We start from the raw sequence: 21,093 nt of genomic DNA on the forward strand, positions 1-21,093 counted from the left end.
ACCAGAAGTGACTGGAGGAAAGCCAAGGTTAAAAGGAGACCAACAGAAATAAACAGCAGCAGGAGAGCTGAAAGAAGATTGGCACGTTTTAAAGCAAGCAGGCTGATTATCTTTCTGCAGGAAACTGCACAGCCCACATTTCAGCCTTGGCAATTGCCAAAGGTCACCCCCGCTGCATGCTGATGTGCCAAGCAGGGCCCCCAGGGGGTGTAGCAGGAGCTGGAGAGCAGATAAAGCATCAGCACCTTGAGGGTATGCTTTAACATAGAAGAAAGCAGGATGTTCAGCCAGAAGGCTAAGCTAAGAATATGCTTTCTGAAGGCAACTGAGGAAGAAAAGAAGTGAACAAATGTGAAATAAAAGAGGTCACTAAGGGCTCACAATAAAACATCCTGGGTAACAAAATTGCCTTGAAGCTTTAATTGACCTCTCATTAAGCCACTGAAGAATGAAAAAAGAAGTCTTGATCCTCTGCATTTTTACTACCATGTGATTTACCCCCACAGATAAACTGCAAAGATATTTCAGAAACAGTAGCTACCAATTTAGCAGACAGTTTACCTAGATTGGTCAGTCACTAATTTTTATTTATTAAAACAGAGACTGACATTCACCTCAGAGGCAGTGGCAATGTTGTCATCTTGAAGCTATGCAGAAGTTAATTAATTCAAATTTATGTCCTACTATAATGCTATCAGCTTCTATATAGCTGGTTAGCTCTGGAAACAAGCCCTTCGGTAGGCATGAAGTTCAAGCCAGGACTAGGAGAGAATTTGCAATGTAATGTGTGACTATACTGCTATTTTTTTTTAAGCATAGAGGTATATATAAACAAAACCACAAGTAGTGATGAAACAAGAAGAGACAGTATTGTCAAGCCAGATAACTTGTATAAAGCCAGGACGATCAGAATGGCACAGAAAGACCTGGTTCACAGGGGACATAACAACAAGAAACATGAACAAAAATAATCTAGTGGCTTTGACAAAGAGATGTCTGCATTAAGCACAAAAAAAAAAAAAAAAAAGTCTTGTAACTACATAGGCCCTGTATCTGTGTTGAAAAATCAGTTGGAGATTCTGGTATTAAGCCACCTTTCACAACTAAGCCCTATAACTGAAGTTTGTGATTCTAACAACCCTGAAGCACATCCAGTAGTTTCAATATTAAATTGCTACAATCCTGAGGCTGACAGAGGTGGAATGGAAATATGACAGCTCAATTTAAAATTGGCTAAAATAAACTTTATTTAACTGTTACAATATATAATCTCTTATCAACACAACTCACAAAGTTTACAAAATAATCCCATTTTCTGCTGCATTTTAAACACTAATTTTGTACAAAATTTGAAAGTAAAATAGGAAACCAGAGTTATAAATGTTTGTTATTTTTTTTTAAGAAGCATCACAGGAATTACTTCAACTAAGACTATCTCATGATGTCATCTTCAAAGGCAAAACTGAACATTTATTGTAAAGACCTGAGGAAGGATTCATGAAAGCTTTCTTTAGACAAAAGATCCCAGTATTCCTAGTTTGACAGCATAGCAGCGAATATGACAGGGAGCAAATGCACTTGAGCTAACTTAGGCACTCTGAAATGCCTTACAAAGGAATCTCCACTCCCTTCACTACACTGACCATCAAGCGAGCCTGGTACCTAACAGCAGCTTTCACAGATCTCTCCCATGTTTATGACTGAGAACGCAGCAAGACCGTAACATACAAAGCTCTGATCCTTAATGCTGCACAAGAAACAATGGAAATCTTAAACAGAACTTGAGACATCATAATTATCACAAAACCCTAGAATTTTTATTTCATTTTTTATTTTTTTTTTATTAAAAACATGTATCTATTGTCCTCTGGGAATCTGGTAGTAATAATAGGCACGTATTATGTTATTTAACATCCTCAAACCTGGTCTGCACTAATACACATTAGAAAGAGTGGAAAAAGCTACCATTTTTTCACTGCTGCTAGAAAGATGTGCGCTAAGATTAAAGAACCTGTATTCCTGCTAGTCAAGTCATTTGACAGATTTTACGTTGACAGTGGAATCAAGCTGACAGTGATTATTGTAAATACAGCAAGCAGGTAGAAAGAGGTGCTACGTTTTTTTTCCCCATGCATAGTTTAAACAGCTTATAGCCAGCTCATCTCCATTAAGAGTAGAGATGCACTATCCACCATTTGGTATAAGTCAAGCTACCAGCAAATCTATCTCCAGTGCAAACAAAATTGTTTTTCTTGAAGAAAAACAAGTAAATTTAATGCTACTTCAGGAAAAAAAATTGTGATACATTATTTTCTACCCATTTTGGTCTGTATTTCAAGAGTTCCCTTCTCCCTAAATCACATCTGAAGACAAATGATCACCATACATCTTTTTTCCGCCAAATGACCGTCTCCTCCCCAGAATACATTATACTGCCCACTGAAGATCATCCCTGAGAGCACTGTTCTAGCTAGACACTTCAAAAGTAAGCAAAATCCCATAGCTTTGAGGAAAAGGGCTGCTCATCCTGTGAGATCTTGTGGTTTTAGGAAGTATTTAAAGAAATGCAGCAACTCTGAGCATTTAAAGTCCCTGAGCTGAGTGAAATTTTAAGACAGTCATTTTTAACACAAAGCATAGCATAGCAACATCCACAGCTGTACCTACAGAAGCTTTTTTTCTTTTTAAGTGATAAAGTCAGATGTTAAATCACAAGCATACAGCAGTTAGCAGTGGTTCCTTTTACTTGCTTCCTGTCACAGAAAATACGATGGCCTTCTTTGGTGAGAAACAGCAGTGAAGAAGCTTGATGACTTTGGATTCTTTCACCTTCTGATGTATTAGCAATCTAAGTTATGTTTAGCGGAGACACCACAAGGCCATAGTGCAGTACAAGTAAGCCATCCTAGAGAGAAGAGAGATAAGCTGTGTTATCATATCACTTTACCTTCTCCATGAGGCATTTCCATCACAGCCTGGTATGCCACTTGTGTGACAGAACTGCAGATTCAACCTCTCCCATTTCAGAGCATTCCCCTTCCATAAGAGGAATGCAATTTTTAACTGTTATAATGGAATTGTCTCATTTTCATATAATAGGCTCCCTTTACAACTTACATTGCTTTCCGCATGAAACTACAAGGCAGAATAAATCACTTAAATAGCTCTAAAAGGAGCTGCCAAAATCTGGTCATTAACTCAGGACACCGAAAGTCAAAAAGTTACAGAAAGAGAATGCAGGAAAAGAGGGAGGAAACACATAGTTGCCTGAGCATGGAACTCAGATTCCAATTTCCCGTGTTAATTAAGTTTACTGTTGGCTCTACCTTACTTTTTGCAGCTCTATTACCTTTAACAACTGGGATAACTAAGATAGAAAGACAATATAACAGATCATATAAAAAGTAAAACTTTTTATTTATTTTTAAATAAGAAAGCATTGTTTACATCTCTACAGGTTAGCCAGAGTCTTGAATATGTCAGTAACACATTTAATATAATTCTGCCAGTTTTTTCCTTATGCAGAAACAGTTAGAGAAACTTATGCTGCCAGCTCACAATTTCTTCCTAATTCTAGATGCACAAATAAGCACTTCTTGAAACGCTGTGCTTCTACTGAAGTTAACAAAAGAACCTTTCACCTGTGAGATGGGATACTTCCTGACTCATTAATGTCTTACTTATGTCACTTAGTTCACACACACAGCTGGTGAAAGGTCTAGCAGTTAGTCTGCTTCCACCTCTGAAACCTGTTCCCGCTACTGATCCCCTGGGAATCTGACTTGTCATGTTAGACCTATTTATATGGACATGCTTTAATAAATGTTTTCTTTTGAAGAGAGAAATGCATTAATCACAGCTGACACATTAGAATTTTTACTATATTTTGTTTTTGATGTTTTATCCATTAACATTAGGACCTGAAATATGTTCCACACAAGTCACACAGTTCTGTGTGAAGGGGCACATTTAGAAAAAAAAAAACAAACAACAAACTTTATAGTGACTTGCTCAGTCACTTTTGAATCCACAGACTTCGGCATGTGCAAGACAAATCCAAGGGAAATAAAACCAAAATACTTTGTTCTGATCCTCAATCTTGATCATATGACTGATATCATTGTGTCCAATGATGCAAAGGGATTAAAATGCAGACACTGAGAAAAGTGGGTCAAAGTATTCTTTTATATGAACTGTCAAAAATGACATTTACTCCTTGCCTAACAAAGTGGGATGACTATGTTGCAAAGGGTTGATAGGAGATGCTTGTCTTCACTTCTTGTTACGTGGAACAAGTACTTGGAAGTTACTTACCAACCTCTTGGCACACAGTATGTTGCTATACCTTCACAAAGCCATATTTATACTCATTGTGCCTGCTGGCTACTTTCATAGAAAAAAAATAAAGTACATTCAAAATTCCTTTCAGACAACTATGATTGAAACAGTTTTCCTCTAAGAAAATGTTGCTTAAAGAAAAATATTTGCAAGAAAAAATGCTACAATGTATTCTTTGATTAATGAGTTTTCAAATAGACCTATCTGGCAATAGGACATTTAAAGAAGTTAGCTATTTACACAGGAAATATCCTTCTTAAACCAAAGGCCAAGCCAAATGCAATTAACTCTGTACAAATTGAAGCTGAGCCTTAGTCCAGTACTGGTATTGCTTACTCTGTAATTGGTCTCTTTTTAGGTATTATGCATTTCTATGTCTGTTCAGCTGCTTTCTCTAGATACTATTCTGAAAAGGAAATCCAAAAAGAAAATGAGATCTCACTGGTTATTACAGATTTCAAATCAGAATAACTCATATATGCCCAAAGAAAAGCAAAACAAAGTACAAACCATTCTTACAGCAACCCCCACCCGCAGGGTTTTGCCACAAGCTTGTAGACCTGGCCTAAAATGGAAGAGATCCTGCCCATTAAACCCTAACATAAACTTTAAAATGGAGCTGAATGACAGAAACATCACAGCATATGTACTTTTTGATGTTTTAAGAGCATCAGTGACAAGAAGCGCCCCACTTTCCAAATTCAATATCCCCACAGCAAAGAGTAAAGCACTTCCATACCAGATGAGCGCTAGAGGGTCACACTAATTAAATCAGATCACAGCTCTTACTGCCTAGCTCAGGAGACACTAAAAAAATACAAAGAGATTGGGTTACAAAAAGGTGAGAGTTACAAAGAGAGCATTATAATCTGTAAGACCTCTGTGCCAAGGGCCAGGGACATAAAAGAAACTACTCTCTTTAGCTTTTCCCATGTGTGAGCTCATTATATCCATCAGTGACGCAGAGCTTTGAGAAGGACAATTTCAGACAGGAGAAAATAACCTGCAGCTTGGCTCATGTTGCATTTGTGCAGCAGAGGGGACAAAGGTAATGCAGGGAAGAAATTATACGCCTATGTAATTAACAACAAGCTTCCTTCCTCAGCTACTTGATCAAACAATCACAGGCAGATCTCAATGCTGGTAGCAAAATTGAGCCTTTCAAAAATTTGTCAGTCTTTGCAGGAAATGTACTCCTTGCAGTAAATTGCAAAAGCTTTAGTTTTAAAAATGAAGCAGTTACTTCTTTTCATATTAATTCTGTGCAGTAACATTTGTATTTTTCTTCCCTAAATAGAATTAAAAATCACACTTCAAGCTAATTAGAAAGGTTCAACCAACAACCCCATTTCATAAATCTTAAAGTGTCTTTAAATCTAAGAGGCTGTAACAAATTTATTGTAAAACCGCATTTGCTGCACATAAGTGCACTTAACACGATTAAAAACAGGTGTGTGAAGTAAAACAAGTTTTTTTTTAAAGCCTTCTATCAAGTACTCAAAAATTATCATGTTAAGTCATTTACATTCAACCATTAAGACTATTTACCTATTTACTCCAATTACAGCAATACAAATAAGTTACTATGGGGTCTGTATTAGGAATATTTATTCTACCATCAAATTGTAGTCCCAAAGCTGGGAAAAAATAAGAAAACCTTGAAGAAGGTTGAACATTTAATCTTCCAACAATCGTTGGAAAGGCACGTAGTAATTCTGAACAGCTAAATCCCACTATTTTGAACCTATATTATACTAGGTCAGATTGGTTAGGGCTTTGAGCAGCCTGGTGTAGTTGTCCCTGCCCATTGCAGGGGGGGTGGAATTAAATGACCTGTAAGGTCTCTTCCAAACAAACCATTCTATGATTCTATTTTAATCATGCTCTGAGACAGCATTACACATTTCTGCTCAGTATGGAAACAAAAAAACAAACCCAAAAATCAAAACACAGAACAACTGTGAGCATTTATTAACTATGTAGGAGTAAAACCCCCCAAAACATTAGTGACCATGGCCCAGAAAAATAAATCACACCATATGTTATGCTGCACTGAATTCTGAGAAACTCTTCCAATGTAAATACTGCATAAATTTGAACATGCATTCTTTGACGAACTGAAACTTATCTGCCTTTCTGAACCCACTTTTCCTCAGCAAAAAGAGGAACTGCTGACATGAATGAACTTGCAAGTGAGAAAAAAAAAGCAATTTTCTCCTCTTAACAGTGACTGTATTCAAAAAACAAAGCAAAATATAAAGAACGTTTTGCATAAGCTGAAAAGATTTCCTAAGCGACTTCTTCAGATAAGTTAGTGTTACCTAATAGTTTAAAAAATATTCTAATTTAAACCAGAAAACTTAGCACAAAGCTCCAGCTGCCATACATACCTGCACAGCACTCTCTCCTATGACTTGCCGGATTTCCCTCAGCGTCTGGTAGTGTTCTAGTAGGTGATCACCACATATTATGTCTACCTGTGAAAGACCACAAAAACAGTCAAATTCAACCTACCCTTAGGCTAGCAAAACAGTATCTAAGCCCTTTACATTGGGTATTTCATACAGTAAATCCAATATTGTTTGAAAGAGTTGAATTCTAGTGTGTTTGATGCTACAGGCATCTTTACCTTTGCTGTTCAAATGCATTTAGCATGCACAGCTCTAATGCTCTCCCCAAACTGGGGCTCACTTCAGGGTCAGAGAAGACAGTTTGGTTCGCTCCCAGTGGGGCATGTCCACTAAAAAACTGTTTAGGATAAGTGGGAATTTAGATCACATATTAAAATGATCCCACAAACATCCTGAGTCATCTGTCAGCTGCAAAAAAAAAGGGCAAGTTGTCAGTGCTACAGGCAAGAAATGAGACAGTGCTTTCCTCGCTCTTACCGTGAGTGAGAAAATGTATGAGTAAGTCTGCTTAACAACACTGCTTGGAGGAAGGGTTTGAATAAAAAAGAGTAAGCTCATCATATGCCTCTGTCAGCAAATACTTTTCACACAGTCCCTCTTCAAAATGCATCAATACTGTGATGCAAGTGAAGGGCGTACTCTGCAATTCTAAGTAACGTCCTCTACTGCAGCTAAACTATGTCAGCGACGTCTGCAATTCTGGAGGTGGCACTTTTGTTAAGTAACTGCCCACAAAGACTGTTACTTTGGGAAAAAATAGATTCAGACTGAGGTATTCTGAATGCCTTGACTATTATGAGAAATAAGCTTCTTTATTAGAGCAGCTAACACAGCACAGTCTCTCTCACAACTGCAGCGTGGTTATATTCTCCTTATCAGCAATTCCTAGACATGGAAACCAGAGGGCTGTCACCTGAATTACAATGACCAAACCTCAGAATTAAGAACACTGACAAAATGCTGTTCCACAGCTTTCAGCAGCGAGCAAGCTTATACTTTGCCGCTGCACTAGTCAGGAAGCAGACTGCAGTATCATTACATGTACTCTTACATGGTTTCTCTTATATAGTCTTCCACGATAGGATGTACTTTGTGCTTCAGTGCAATTTGTCTGTATTTATGTTCTTCTGCATTCTGACCCACTATCTCTCTCCTGTTCTCCATGAAGAGATTAAGGTCTGCTCACGGTGGCAGGCTATTGTTCTCAGAAACTGGAACACAAGAATTTTAACCCTTAGAGATTTGGAACAGCCTTATTTACTTCATCTATATAGTGTGAGAATAATGCAGAATACTCTAGCATGAGAATTCATGCTAGACTTAATCTTAAATAATAGTTCCAAAACACGCAGAAGATGTAAATTGTGTAATATTACTTCTTTTAGATTCTAGGAGGAAGCAGCAAGAAAAAGCCTGGATATAACATTAAAAATTGATTAGATATTGATCCATTTATATACACACATGCATATATATTTAACATCAACATTTGGGCTTTTTGAGAAACCTATCTTTTTGTTTTTGAAAGCTGGTTATTTTCCTGTTTCCCTTGCATTCTAGCCTCTAGATTTATTACTTTAGAAGGTCAGACATATCTGCTTTGCTTTCCAGTGATGAGTTCAATTACTTCTGTTTCATAAGACTACTTACATAATTTTTGTACCATGAAGTACTGAAAATTCAATTTGTTTTCACTGGTACATAATGTGCATACAGGCATACTTTATATTTTCTGTAAAAATAGAAAAAAATAATCTATTTACCCAATATACGACATAAACAGAAAGGGGCAACTGCTGATGAGCTTTCCAAACAGAATGAGAATTCTTGTTTCAAAATATCCCACTGTTCATCCTCCTGCTGCTCCAGTTTCAAACAGTAGTCACTAAACATCAGCGTCTTCTAATAAACTTAGGATTTTTTCTCATTCACCTCCTCATAGTGCTCAGAATGCCAAATGTCTAATCATCAAATTCTAGCACCAAAGGCAGAATTTCTGCTAGCTAATTGTTATGCTAGAATTCATTCTGCTAGGACAAAATAAAATATACAATGAAAAAAATCCTAGTTCAGCATGGAAAGCAGTTGCAAAATGTATGTCTCAGAGCAATCCTTGTGCCTTAAAAAAAATAATACATTCTGTTATGAAGGATGCATCAGCAACAGAAGTGGTATAGATCTATTACAGTCTTGAGTAGCTGGTAAAATCGAAGTCAACTAGTAGTGCTGACTCCTACTGAGACAGCGGGAAATAAAACTTCACCTTTTGTTGAAAGGAAAATTGAAGGTGTATCTTCTTAATAACTTGGTAACAGCTTTTAAAATTCCTATTAAAATAAACTAGCCTTATGGCAATTATTTTCATTAAGTGACGTTTACTGCACTCAAGAACTTTTTATGTAACAAACATGAAAACAGGCAACTTTAACTTCACCAGGTAAGCTGAAGTTAAAATGGAAAGCTGTCATGTAAGGGTCATTCCTCATAAGATTAATCCCAAGGGGAAATTTGGCCTAGAAAGCATTAGATCTCAAATCAATAGTTTCTATGCCAACCCATATTATCCAGGGAAGGACAAAGAAAACATTTTGGAGGTCAGCATGAATATCTGGGCTAGTTATTCAAAAGCTGGCAAAGGTTTTTTGTTTCCTGTAGCTGTGATTTTCTTTTCAAAAGGTACCATAAACCATCTGTTTCAGGGTCTAAAAATTACCAAAAAAAGGGTACATTTTTGGAAAGGAAGTTTATGAAATTATTAGCTAAGACTCAGTAACCTTTATCCACTAACAGTGGACTGCAAAGTGGTGAAGTCCAAGCAGAAAGTAACTAACACGGAAAAAAATTCTCAAAATACCTCTATTAGATGATCTCATGATCACAAAATCTGAAAGACATTCAGAACACAGGTCTAGCTTGATTTTGAAAAATTGGTTTTGAATTTCATCTGCTGAAATCTTACGTGGCACTTTAGAAACTCTGTACAAATAATAAGAACTTAAACATGTTGCAAATTAGCTAGGAGAGCTATTCCTTGCGGATCACAACACTTTAACAGAATACTTACTCAAAACACCCTAATGTTACTTCTATACTCTTATGAGCAACAGAAACACAGGCAGTACACTGATTACAGCAAACTAATATGTGCCATTACAAGTGGCATACCTGACAAGCAGGGTCCAGATCCATTTTTCTTCTGAGGAACTTCTCCACATGTCCAATTGTTGCCTCCCCTGAAACACGCACAAACTTCTTTTCCAAAGGCTGTAAAGAATAAATGCAAGATCTTAAGACCCTGTACATTTTTCAGCCATCATCCCTGGCAATCTCCAAACCTGACTGAAGGCCCACTAACAGCTGAAGACAGATTAATTTTTGGACCTTTCTTTGATATACTTCCAGATTACCTCACACAGAAGAGACTAAATATGTATTAGCAGACTCCATGTTCAAGCTTCCTGCTGTTTTAAACAAAAAATAACCACCTATTGACTTCAGTCCTATTTTACTATTGAAGTAGTGGAGAATAAGATTTCCTTTAAATTCAGCACAGAAATTGGTATTACGCAGCTTTTTAAGAACTCCGCTCCCCGTCAGTCCCAGAAAGCAATTACTCAGAAGCACAAAAGACTTTTGCTTCTTTTCCACAAATCAGGCTTGTGCATCAAACATGAATTCATATAGGTAAACCGTATCATTTTGTAACAAAAGGACCTTAAGTTCCTTGGCATGCCAGAAGTATTATGACTTGGGCTGGAATCAACTTAACAGTCCATGACATTCTAGAATAAATTAAAATAAACTACTACGCAAAACACAAGGGCAAGACTGGTCTGAAACCTTTTTGCATAATTTCTAAGTACTTTCATAGCAAGGACTGCAACAAGATGACATTTATTATGTCAGCCTCCACAACTTTAATGGGTTTCTTTGCTGTGGATAACAATTTAAAACAGCTGACTGCTGATACGGGCAGCTAAGCAAATAAGCAAAGGCAGAGCAGATGACTGCATTCAGAGTGATAAATGGATTCTCTTTTGTGTCAATTAATTGGATTTTTATGTTAACTTCTAAACAGCTGTGATTTACTATCCAGGTTCATCATATACTTTCCACTTGAAAAGAGGGATGAAGGGAAGGGGTCAAAGACTACCCCTGAATTCAATCGCAAATTAAGATATGTATCCATGATAACTGTGATTTTTGAAGAATAGTTTGATTTATTCATGTATAAGAGCTAGAAATGCCAGTCAGACCTGATATAGGCTAATGCAAACTTGATGATGCTGAGTTTATGCTTGCTGTATATATAAATCATGGTTTATGGCCAAAAGCCTTTTAACCTGTTCTCTCCTTGCACCCCAAGAAAAAAGAGAGACAAAAAGGAAACTCATATATATGAAGATCAATGTATAGTTCAGAAAGATACAGCAGATAAGAAAGAATAATGCTAAAAAAAAGGATGAGGGTATGTTTTGTGAGAAATGCATGAGGGATTTGGAAGGCTATGAGTAAACCTCTTGATCATAAAATAGAAAAAAGGCATGAAAATGCAGACAAAACGTAGGGAAGAAATACAGTGAAGCAGGAAGTTAACAAAGAATTTGAAAATGCTGTAGAATAAATATCAGTTAAGAGATGTAGTATGTCTTAAAAATCATACAGGAATCTAAATGTGCACAAAGGCAGAATAGCACTTTAGTCTATGGATGGTAGGATTATAAGCAGTACAGAACTATTCACTGTGAGTAAAGGTGGGCAGCCTTTCGCCTTCTACGTTTTCAGAACACTAGAGTTAAAGTGAGGGGAGGTACACTATGGCTTAAAAGGGAAAGACACACAAAATCACTTTTCTGAGTCACAAGCACTCCTTAGTGATGTTAGAGCAAGTATTTTTTTTTTTCTTAAAGGCAAAACTATTCCTGTTGGGGTGTCATGCACCTAAAAGGGTATCAGACAAACTAAGTGCCTGACACATGCGTTATTAATATAAGAAAACTGAAGTTCATAAAATGGTTGAACTGCCCTATGGTTATTCTTGTTGGGTCCAAAATGAACAGGATGAAAAACAAACCAGAAAGAAGGGCAAACAACATCCAGGAAGGATGGCAGGTGATATAAAGCAAGAAGATTAAAAAATATAAGAACAACAAATAACGGTGTGAAAGGTAAGGAGAAAAAAGAGTAACAAAATGCTGCGTGGGTGCAGGGGTATAACAGGTGAAGAAAAATATCCAGGTACGTTTTTAGGAACATTGCTCCCTTTCTACAGATTAATTTCTATTTATAAAACTTAACTTACATTTCAACTCTGTGAACATTAGATGTTACTTCTTTGAGAGTTTGAAATTGCTTGCTAAGCTCTGATAATAACAAATGTGATTAGTATTAAAAAGAGCAGGAGTAACTGCAGTCATACCCAGCATTTCAGGTTTGTGCCTGAAAATATCCTTATTTAAAGATAAACTCAGCTGAAAACAAAGGAAATTGGTTAAAAATTGAACTAGGAAAATCCCTATTTCCATTAGTAACACAATTTTTGATCATATTCTTCAACAGTAAAATTGGAGTTTTGTTGCTAACAATAACAGTAAAATGCTCTTATATTCTGTGACATTCCATCTTTTGATTCCTACAATTGATACAATGAAAGATAAAATGCAACATACACTGTCTAATTTATAATTATATCTCCTTCTTGCTCCTGAATAGAGTATTTCTCTAAATGTTTAGCCAAAATAGTGGAATGACATACTCTGCACATCTCTAATTACTGCCTATGAAATAATTACAGCAGTACACAATGTGCAGTTAATCTACAGCTATTTTTTTAAAAACAAACAAACAAACAAACAAAAAAACAAGAAGAAAAACACCAATTCAGCTCAGTCAAATGATCTATACTAGAATAAGAGACATTATTTAGCAAGGATTGGGAATGCTATTTGTTGTTTAGCAGAATGACCACCATTCAGACAACTAATTTTGTTAGTGAAGGAACATAGAAAAGAATAAACTTGCTGCAGACTAAGGAAGTGCTTTGTACTGTCCAGAAAACTTGCATCATTTTTCTTGTTGTAATTTCAATCATATATCAAATTAGACCATTTTTGTGCTTTGGGTGATGCTTCCTCTGAACAACCTAGGTGAGCTTTTCACTGCAATTAGGCAATCTTCTTCAAAAACAGTTTTGTATGAGAATGACTACACCATTGTTTAGGATTCTAAGAAAAGCTATACTGATGCACCTTTTAGAAGGAGATGAGAGAATAACAACCTAGAATCAGCCAGGGGAAGTTTCATCAACATCACTCCCATTCTCCCCCCCAAATTTTAGTTTCCTAGCCTTGGAAGCATTCTCGTACTCTGTAATGCTACACATTGATAGGCTTGACCATACATACACTCTAATGCAGGATTTTTCATTTATGATATGCTGGTCAAAGTTCAGCCTGCACTCAAGAAAAACAGAGTAAATTAAATACATTCAGGTTACATTTCTGAAGTAAACATAAGAGAATAATGGCATAAAAGAAATACTCAAATCACATCTGCACCTTAAAACTCCCTGTGCCTTCGTTAGCTCTGAAAAACAAGAGAAAACACAATCAATATTGCTACGGTTAACAGTAACACCCTCAAGCTCTTTCTTACAACGACTTGCTGATTTAATAGTCTGACATACCAAGCTGATTTTTGAATCAGACTCTTCCTTTCATTAACTAACGTATAAAGCAATATTACACTGAAGTTATATATCTTTCCCACTGAGGCTTTATTTGGTTCCCCATTTTTTTGTGAATTCAGCTATTTGTGACTTTAAAGTTTGTCTACACGAAATGGAAAATAAATCAACACATCCTAAAGCCATATATTATACACAGTAACATTATTTTTCACGGAAACAGGCTGTAATGTTAATGCTGTTTAAACATCCACACTTCATTATTCCTTGATGTCTGGAACTTTAACAGACAGTACCTAAAAGCTGCTGACAGAACATGCCCAACCACAGAAGAGGCTTTCTGGGCCACTGGTTGGCCTTCCAGACTATTTATAATCACAGGATTAACAGTAATGCTATCTAGGAACTCAGAAAAGCAGCAGGTGTTTCTCTGGAAGGTAAAGCATGCACAGGGTGGCAAATGACCAAATTCCTACCTGCCTTCAATAGAGGTTCATTGATTTACACAGCCTGAGCACGTGACTCAGTTATCTAGGCTCCACATCCCCATCCTGTAGGGCAGCTTATCAATTTCTCAACCAGTTAAGCACAGTTCATGACATTCCCTTACTCTTATATTACTTTAGCAAGTACATGTATATAGCAAGGTTAAATTGCAGTATTTTACTGCATTGGAAAAAGCAAAAATCAAATAGCACTGTAAATTAACTATATTATTGCTGACCATTTGCTTGCATAGCAAGCACCTGTAATGCTTGTGCAGACCACGCGTTAGCATGGCACTTCAAATTACTGTAATTAGATAACTCTACCTCTAAATACATACCAACCATCAGGCAGAATTAAAAACTATCACCAATTTCTGCCACTGAAGTGAAATTTAAAATTACTAAGAAGCAAACATACAAACTTTTCCACTCGTGCTGCCATTTTCTTTGATATAGTTCCACTGCCACAGGAGACTACTTACTATACTTGAAAGGCATAACACAGACAATCTAAAACTTGCAAAGTAAGAACTTCTGCTGGATTGCCCAATCTATTCTGAGTTTTCTTTATACAAGGAGCTTTCTTAACATCTCATTGCCAAGATAAACTGTTTGATTTTGACCTTTGCAGAAAACAGATTAACCCTTAAACATAAGGTATATGATAAGATCAAAGGCTAAAAAATGTTTCAAAAATAAATTGCCACAGATGTTAAGCCATCATCCTTTTTTTGTTCCAATCCTTCTCTGCTTCCTTCCATACAAATAACGAAAACACAGTGGACAGTTTCATATGCTACAGATATTATTTGCACATTCATGCTTGCTTTGCTGCTAGCACTAGAATGGAAGCTTGAAATAAAACTACCGGAGAAAACAAATACAACACCGATTCAAAAGCCATCTTGCTCCACACACAGGCGCATACATGTTTAATTGGTTTTGAGATCTAAAGTGTCTGACTACTTTCTCTTGCACTGAAAAAAAATATATAAAAAAAATGTACCTGCTGAGAATCACCCGGGGCCACAGGGGGAGTAACCGGTAGCCTTTCACAGCAGAAATCTAAATCAAAGTCCTTTTGCCACAATGCATTCAAACTGTATCTAATCCTGCAGTCAAGATAATCTAAGGAAGCTTTCTATAAAGCGATCAAGAACAGTGTTCCAACCTGAAAGGGACATACTTGGAATAAAATCTCATTTAGTTAAAGTCATTTTTACATCGTAACTGGCAAGGAATCCCTCAGACATGGGAGTGTTGGTGTAAGCATGCTCCTTCTGCCACCTGGCGGGCCAGCCCAGCAGTACCTGCCACAGGTCTCAGAATGAGCATCCCTCCTACTCCTCCTGTCTAGATGCTAACCTGAGATACAGTCACAGCTGAGGCAATGAAATAACCACATGTACATTCCTAGCCCAATGCAAACGTAGGGTAAATGGCATTAGATTTATTATTTTCTACTGAATTTTCAGTCAAAACATTTTAATTTATGTGCGTTTACATCCATCTAATCACATTTTAACAAGGTACCAAATCATGCCTGAGTACCAAGACCACTGGGACCCTGCATTAATTATATCATGAGGCTTATACAACATTCATTAAAGAAAAGCCATTTAAAATATAGTTTTTAATTGTATTTATATGTTCACTAGACAACACACATTGAATAGCTGTGTCTTTGCTTTCCTCTCCTTGTTCAATACATGCCTTTGCTTTACTTACAACAATCCTGCTCGTAACGTGAAAGCATTAATTTCCTCCTAGTCTCACTTATCCCAACGTATGAATGTATTCCTACACCGTCCTACACAGCAGAGTAGCAATATAATACCTTGTTTAAAAAGAGGAACCTGAGACAGACTGTGTCAAAAACTAACCAAGGATGGCACGTGCTCAGTTTGAGACATCTAAAACTGGATTTGACTGCAGAACACTTCATACTACTGTTTTAGTCACGACTCCCACTGCTTTAAGCTGCATTTGTGAGCATGAGGCACCCCTGCAAGTCACACATATAGGAAACTAACATAGAAGTAAATTATGTGGAGTCACAAGCAGGAATTCTTCCCTAGATATTTAGCTTTAAGCCCTTCTTTCCACAATCTCCTGTCTCATTCATTTAAAGAGGTAAGAAAGCCACATGATGGTTAATCTCACTTAAAAAATAAGCCACCCCACCTTCATGGTCAAAATCTATCCATACAATATTTTTTTCTGCTCTGAATAAAGCAAGGCAGCAGAAACATTGGATATAAGATGCAAAAAAACTAGGACGTGAAGTCAAATCAAGTTGATGTGCATTGCTCATAGTTTCCCAGTTTGTGAGGCCTTCATTTTCCATCATTTGTGTAAATAAGTTTGCAACAATTATGTATTGAGCTCTCTGAACATTTTGTGCAGACAAGCCTAAGGCAGAGGCAATCTGCATATGTGTATGTGCTGCACAAGAGTCAAACCACTTCCTCCCTGCACAGTTAAAGCTTTTAATCCACATTACTTCTCAATCACTGCCATGTAAATCTGCATATGGGCAGATTTTTTTTTTTTTTTTTTAAAAAAAGACCCTCCTAGGCACAGAGCATCAGGCAGACACTATATTTTGTAACTAGGAGTAGAGTAGTCTGGTCACTAGTGTCCGTGTGCTGTATCCTAAAGGAACTGTACTGTAGTGCCCAAAACATTAATACTACACCAATACATTAATACTATGGCAATTTCAGAGATGTCTCTTTGCTTCCTTTTCCTCAGTTCAGGAGGGCTATAACCCCTTCTGGTGAGGTGTCATTAGAATACATGATTTTTCTGGCTAATAAAAGCATGTCATCATGTACAGTTGCAGCCCCCTAGTTACATGATCAAGTCCTAGTATAGTCATCATTAACAGTACTGCCACCTACAGGGATTAAGGCAGCACAAGAGACAGGTATTTTGTTATTCATTTTACTGAGACTACACTATTTTGTTGAAAATAAAAAGGAATACTCGTAAGTTTTCAAGTTTTACACCTTTTAGAAATCTATTTTCATAGGAAGATACCTTAAATATTTAACCTTACCTGCCTCATCTAAGGTATTCGTAGTTGGCTGTCACTATTGCACAGTAAGCTAAAACCAGCCCCCCACCTGCTACTCAAGAGGGAAGAAGTACACACTCACAGAAAACTAAAAGCTCTCGCATCAGCCACTTGATCTTACATTTGCCCCCAACTCACCCAATGAATTCCAGAAGTATTGAGATGTCAAGTTCTGGTGGGATCCGGAACACAGAGCCCAGAACTTTTCGAGGTCTTCCTCTGCTCGCTGGAACTGGCTGTGGGACAGCTAAAATATTCAAATAGCCAAAATGCAAACACAACTTGAAATAAAAACAGCGTAAGACACTAATGTGCGCCAACCAAAACTGATGAGCTCACGGGGAAAAAGTGCCCGTGAAATTCATCCTATTTTTTTTTCCAAATCAGCTGTTTATACTTTTCATCCTAGGTATTTGAACCAGCGTTGTATTAGCTTTCAGCTCAGCATCTCTCCAAACAGAGGTTTATTTGACAGTAAGACAAAAATAACTAAGATAATCCCTCATCTGTCCATGGATATTCAAGTTCTTATTTTTATACCTTCTTCACTTCCAATGTTTATTAAGGGCTAGAAAATACAATCTGCACATACTTTAAATATATTTTCCTGGGTGTAGGTGAAATATAATCTGCAAAAATACCCAACCACAACCTGCGTTTAAGTGTTGCTCATTTCATCTTCTATTTGTGTAACTTGAGAAATATGAAAACCAAGAATCTCATACTTTCATTACTACCTTTTTTCTTTAGCTGGGAGCTAATATTTCAAGGAAAGACAAGATAACTGGAATAGTAAATATCTCCTTAACAGTGTCCTCTAAATGATTAAAGCTCACCTGGTTTGGGCACTTCTAATCCTCTTTCTTTATAAAAGTCATGCATTTGCTTTTTTTCTCCTGAGAAAAGAAACCAAAACAATAAAGGAAAAATTAGAATGCTATTTCAGATGCTGACAACACCCATACAGTTTCCATTGGTCAGAGCTGAAATGCTTTTCAAGTGCCTACAGACCCCCATCATCACTAGTATTCTGTACACTTAAAATACCTGGACTCAGATTTTGTTAGTAAAAACCGGAAAAAAAATGGAGAAGTTAGAGAGCAGAACAAAATATCTTCAGCACAGTCACTGCTGTGTCCACCATCAAAATGGATGCTTTTTCCCATTTTGGTGTTTTTCAGGGAAAAACATAAAAAACAGAGATGTCATTTCAAAAATAAAATGCATATTATCTTGCAAACAACTAAACCTGGAATAGGAATTTATTAACACAGTTAACTGCAACATCACTGCTCTTTCATTGCAGTAATTAAAAATAAAACTTCCAGATCACTGTTGCATACTATGTTTCGTTCTACACATATTCTCATGTCCAGGGTACATATGGCTATGCATAACAGTAGTTTGTGGCCAGAAAGGTGCAAGTTTGCACAGATAATTCATTAAGATTCATAACCAAATGTTATGGAATTATTTTAAGGAGCTAAGAGTTAAAAATGAGACTTCAAATAACTATCCTTTCTGCTCATGCTTTGAAACTCTAGATGGCAATAAAGAAATGGACTTACTTTCTTCTAAATTGACAACTAATTTATAGACTATGTCTTGCAGCTGCCGGTCCAGCCTATCAAAGAGAACAAAAACAAAAGTGTATTTAATGCAAAAAATTCTGTATTACCCCAAACTGGGAGAAAAACACCAAACATATTGTTGAAATAAGACATACATAAAAGCAACAGAAGAGCAACTCTACCTGTCTTAATTCATGTCCTGATAACAGAGCCCCAACAGAAGCCATAAAGTTAAAAAAAAAAAAAAGCAGCACCATCCAAGAATTGTTCAAGAAACCAAAACTCCATTTTCATAGTTAAAATTCTACCATGCCAACAAAAGCTTTGTCTAAAAGACAATCAAAGCAAATAGCTAGGATCTCATATCATCTGTAACGCTGCGCAAACGCATAAAAACACCGAGGGTGGAAGGGTAAACATTCCCTAGAAAGGGAAAGAATAACAAGAAACTGAGTAATTTTACTTTTGCTATTAAGCTTACATAAATAAAGGATGCAATATCTCTCTCATAACTGTTCCTTCGTTAGAAATAGGAAAGCACTGTACAGGCACACAGAACAAAACATTTAAAAGTAGAACTCACCCGAAGTTACACCTACAAAAGTGGCACGAACTTATTACCTGATATTATAAAGGGGCTGTGTCTGATGTACAACTATATTGCATTTTGGACATCTGTTGCTATAGTAGAAGTGTCTCACTATGCAGCTTTTACAAACTGTAAAGAAAATAAATCCATTAAGTCACATGTCCATTACACAATGGCAAATGTTTAAACAAGAGAAACAATCACATCTAGACTTGTCAAATAAAGTTTGTCAGAGACAAAATTAAGTCTTTCAGTGACTCTATCAAACTCAAGTAAACAGCAGCTACCTGCCCGTATGGCATACGGTACTCCTGAATATTTTTAATCCTACTTATATATTTATATATATTTTAAAAGTCTGATACATAGTGCAAACTCTTAGAGCCTACTTAAAAACATGATTTATGTAGTAGTTCTGTTTTTGTTTTACTCAGGCTTCCTCTTTCTCTATATAATATTCCCTTCTTCCCTCTCAGCTTGGGTAACTAAGCTGACTCCATGATTTTCTGATGCCTGACATATCCACAAATGCATTTTCCTCAAGGAAATACACAACAAGAATAAAATACAACATACGCTCACTATAAATAGCAAATTACCTTTGTGAAGCCAGAACACCTGAACATCTGACTCTTGTTTGAATTTGCATCTAGATTCTTAGAATGGAGGTACTGGTACTCACAGGTGTGCAGACACTCTGTAATAGTTGTAGCATCAATGAAGTAACCTTTGCAGATGGAACAGAGGATGTAAGGGGTCAACTCTGCCAGGTTGATCATCCGCTACAAACAAAAATAGTTGATAAGAGTTTAAATATAGAGGCTAAGACATGAAGTTATGCATTTGCAGCTTCCAAAACATCACATCCTTAAACCATGAAAAAGTCTGCATCAACATACTACAGAAATGGGTTTTCCTAAGAGGTCAATCGTTTGTTGTATAAAGCTCTTTTCTATAGACTTCCGACTAGTTTTCAGAATTGACATTTTTGGGCATGGTGATCCAATGTATTTAATGAATCCAATTTATTTAATGATCCCATTTATTTCATGGGCTGCTTAAAGGCAAGTCACGAACAAACCTTTTGGGAAAAAATATTTTGAATAAATTCTGTAAGAAAACATGAAACAATCAACAAGCTTGAAGTGAATACTGGTGGCAAATAAAATCTTTATTTGGAAAGTGTTCAGTGAATGCGTAACTAGCGCTGCCTCGTTTCTGTACGCAGTTAGAATTTATACGGCTACATATGGAAGCATGGAACGAAGTTTCGGGGCTCCAAATTCCGGTTACGAATTGCATTTATGAGGTCTGTACACAAGGAGCTTCCCTGCTAGAAGCCTGTTACTCGCCCAAAGGCCAACTTTAGCAACGGTTGTGCTCTGAGAGCTGCGCCTGAGGAAGTCGGACCTCTTCTTACGCCCGCCTCCCCCCTTTCCCCCTCAGAGCCCCGCCATGGCGGCGGCAGCGCGCGCCCCCGCCTCGAGCCGCACGCGCCCGCCGGCGGCGCGGGGCACGCCGGGAGCGGGGCCTTGCCGTGCGACGCGGCCGTTACAGCCGTTGTGCGCCCCACGGCTGCCCCCCACCCCCCCACCGCTCCCGCCCCGCTACCTCGCGGTCGTCGTCCGAGTCGAGCTCGCCGTCGTCCGTCCCGAAGCGCGCCCCGGGGTCCCCCTCGAGCTCCTCTTCCTCCATCTCCTCCTCCTCGTCGTCCTCGTCGTCCTCCTCGTCGTCGCCGCTGGACTCGGAGCGGCTCCGCTCGAACTCGAACGGGACGGAGCGCGACCCTGAGCAGCTGGGAGCTCCCTCCATCTCCCGGTCCTCTTCGGCGGGCCCCGCGGCCGCCCCCTCCCCGCCCGACAGCCCCGAGAGCACGGAGCCGGCGTCCGCGTCCGTCTCCATCGCTCGGGGTGGGGGGGGGGGAGGGAAGGG

At 37.8% G+C, this 21,093-nt stretch overlaps 1 protein-coding gene across 1 annotated transcript; it reads right to left on the reverse strand.

The window, feature by feature from the left end:
* Positions 1–1,222: 1,222 nt before the first annotated feature.
* PCGF6 (polycomb group ring finger 6) lies at positions 1,223–21,070 on the reverse strand. Its single transcript, XM_035329936.1, has 10 exons — positions 20,773–21,070; positions 19,844–19,943; positions 19,194–19,290; positions 18,570–18,625; positions 17,838–17,897; positions 17,140–17,248; positions 13,307–13,334; positions 9,915–10,013; positions 6,729–6,815; positions 1,223–2,905 (listed from the first exon to the last, which is right to left on the reverse strand). Exons 1-10 carry the CDS (start codon positions 21,061–21,063, stop codon positions 2,849–2,851), a joined length of 984 nt encoding a protein of 327 aa, XP_035185827.1. The 5' UTR covers positions 21,064–21,070; the 3' UTR covers positions 1,223–2,848.
* Between the last annotated feature and the right edge of the window lie 23 nt (positions 21,071–21,093).

Source organism: Oxyura jamaicensis, chromosome 6 (genome assembly GCF_011077185.1).
Source record: "Oxyura jamaicensis isolate SHBP4307 breed ruddy duck chromosome 6, BPBGC_Ojam_1.0, whole genome shotgun sequence".
Taxonomy (NCBI): domain Eukaryota; kingdom Metazoa; phylum Chordata; class Aves; order Anseriformes; family Anatidae; genus Oxyura; species Oxyura jamaicensis.

What these genes read in the sequence shown, in the direction of transcription:
- PCGF6 (XM_035329936.1), bottom strand. Translation starts at nt 21,063, where the DNA reads ATGGAGACGGACGCGGACGCCGGCTCCGTGCTCTCGGGGCTGTCGGGC. An exon ending in AGTTGTCAATTTAGAAGAAA is followed by an intron (nt 17,898 to 18,569) that starts GTAAGTCCATTT and finishes TTCTTTTCTCAG; the next exon opens with GAGAAAAAAAGCAAATGCAT. An exon ending in ATCTGGACCCTGCTTGTCAG is followed by an intron (nt 6,816 to 9,914) that starts GTATGCCACTTG and finishes GGTCTTTCACAG; the next exon opens with GTAGACATAATATGTGGTGA.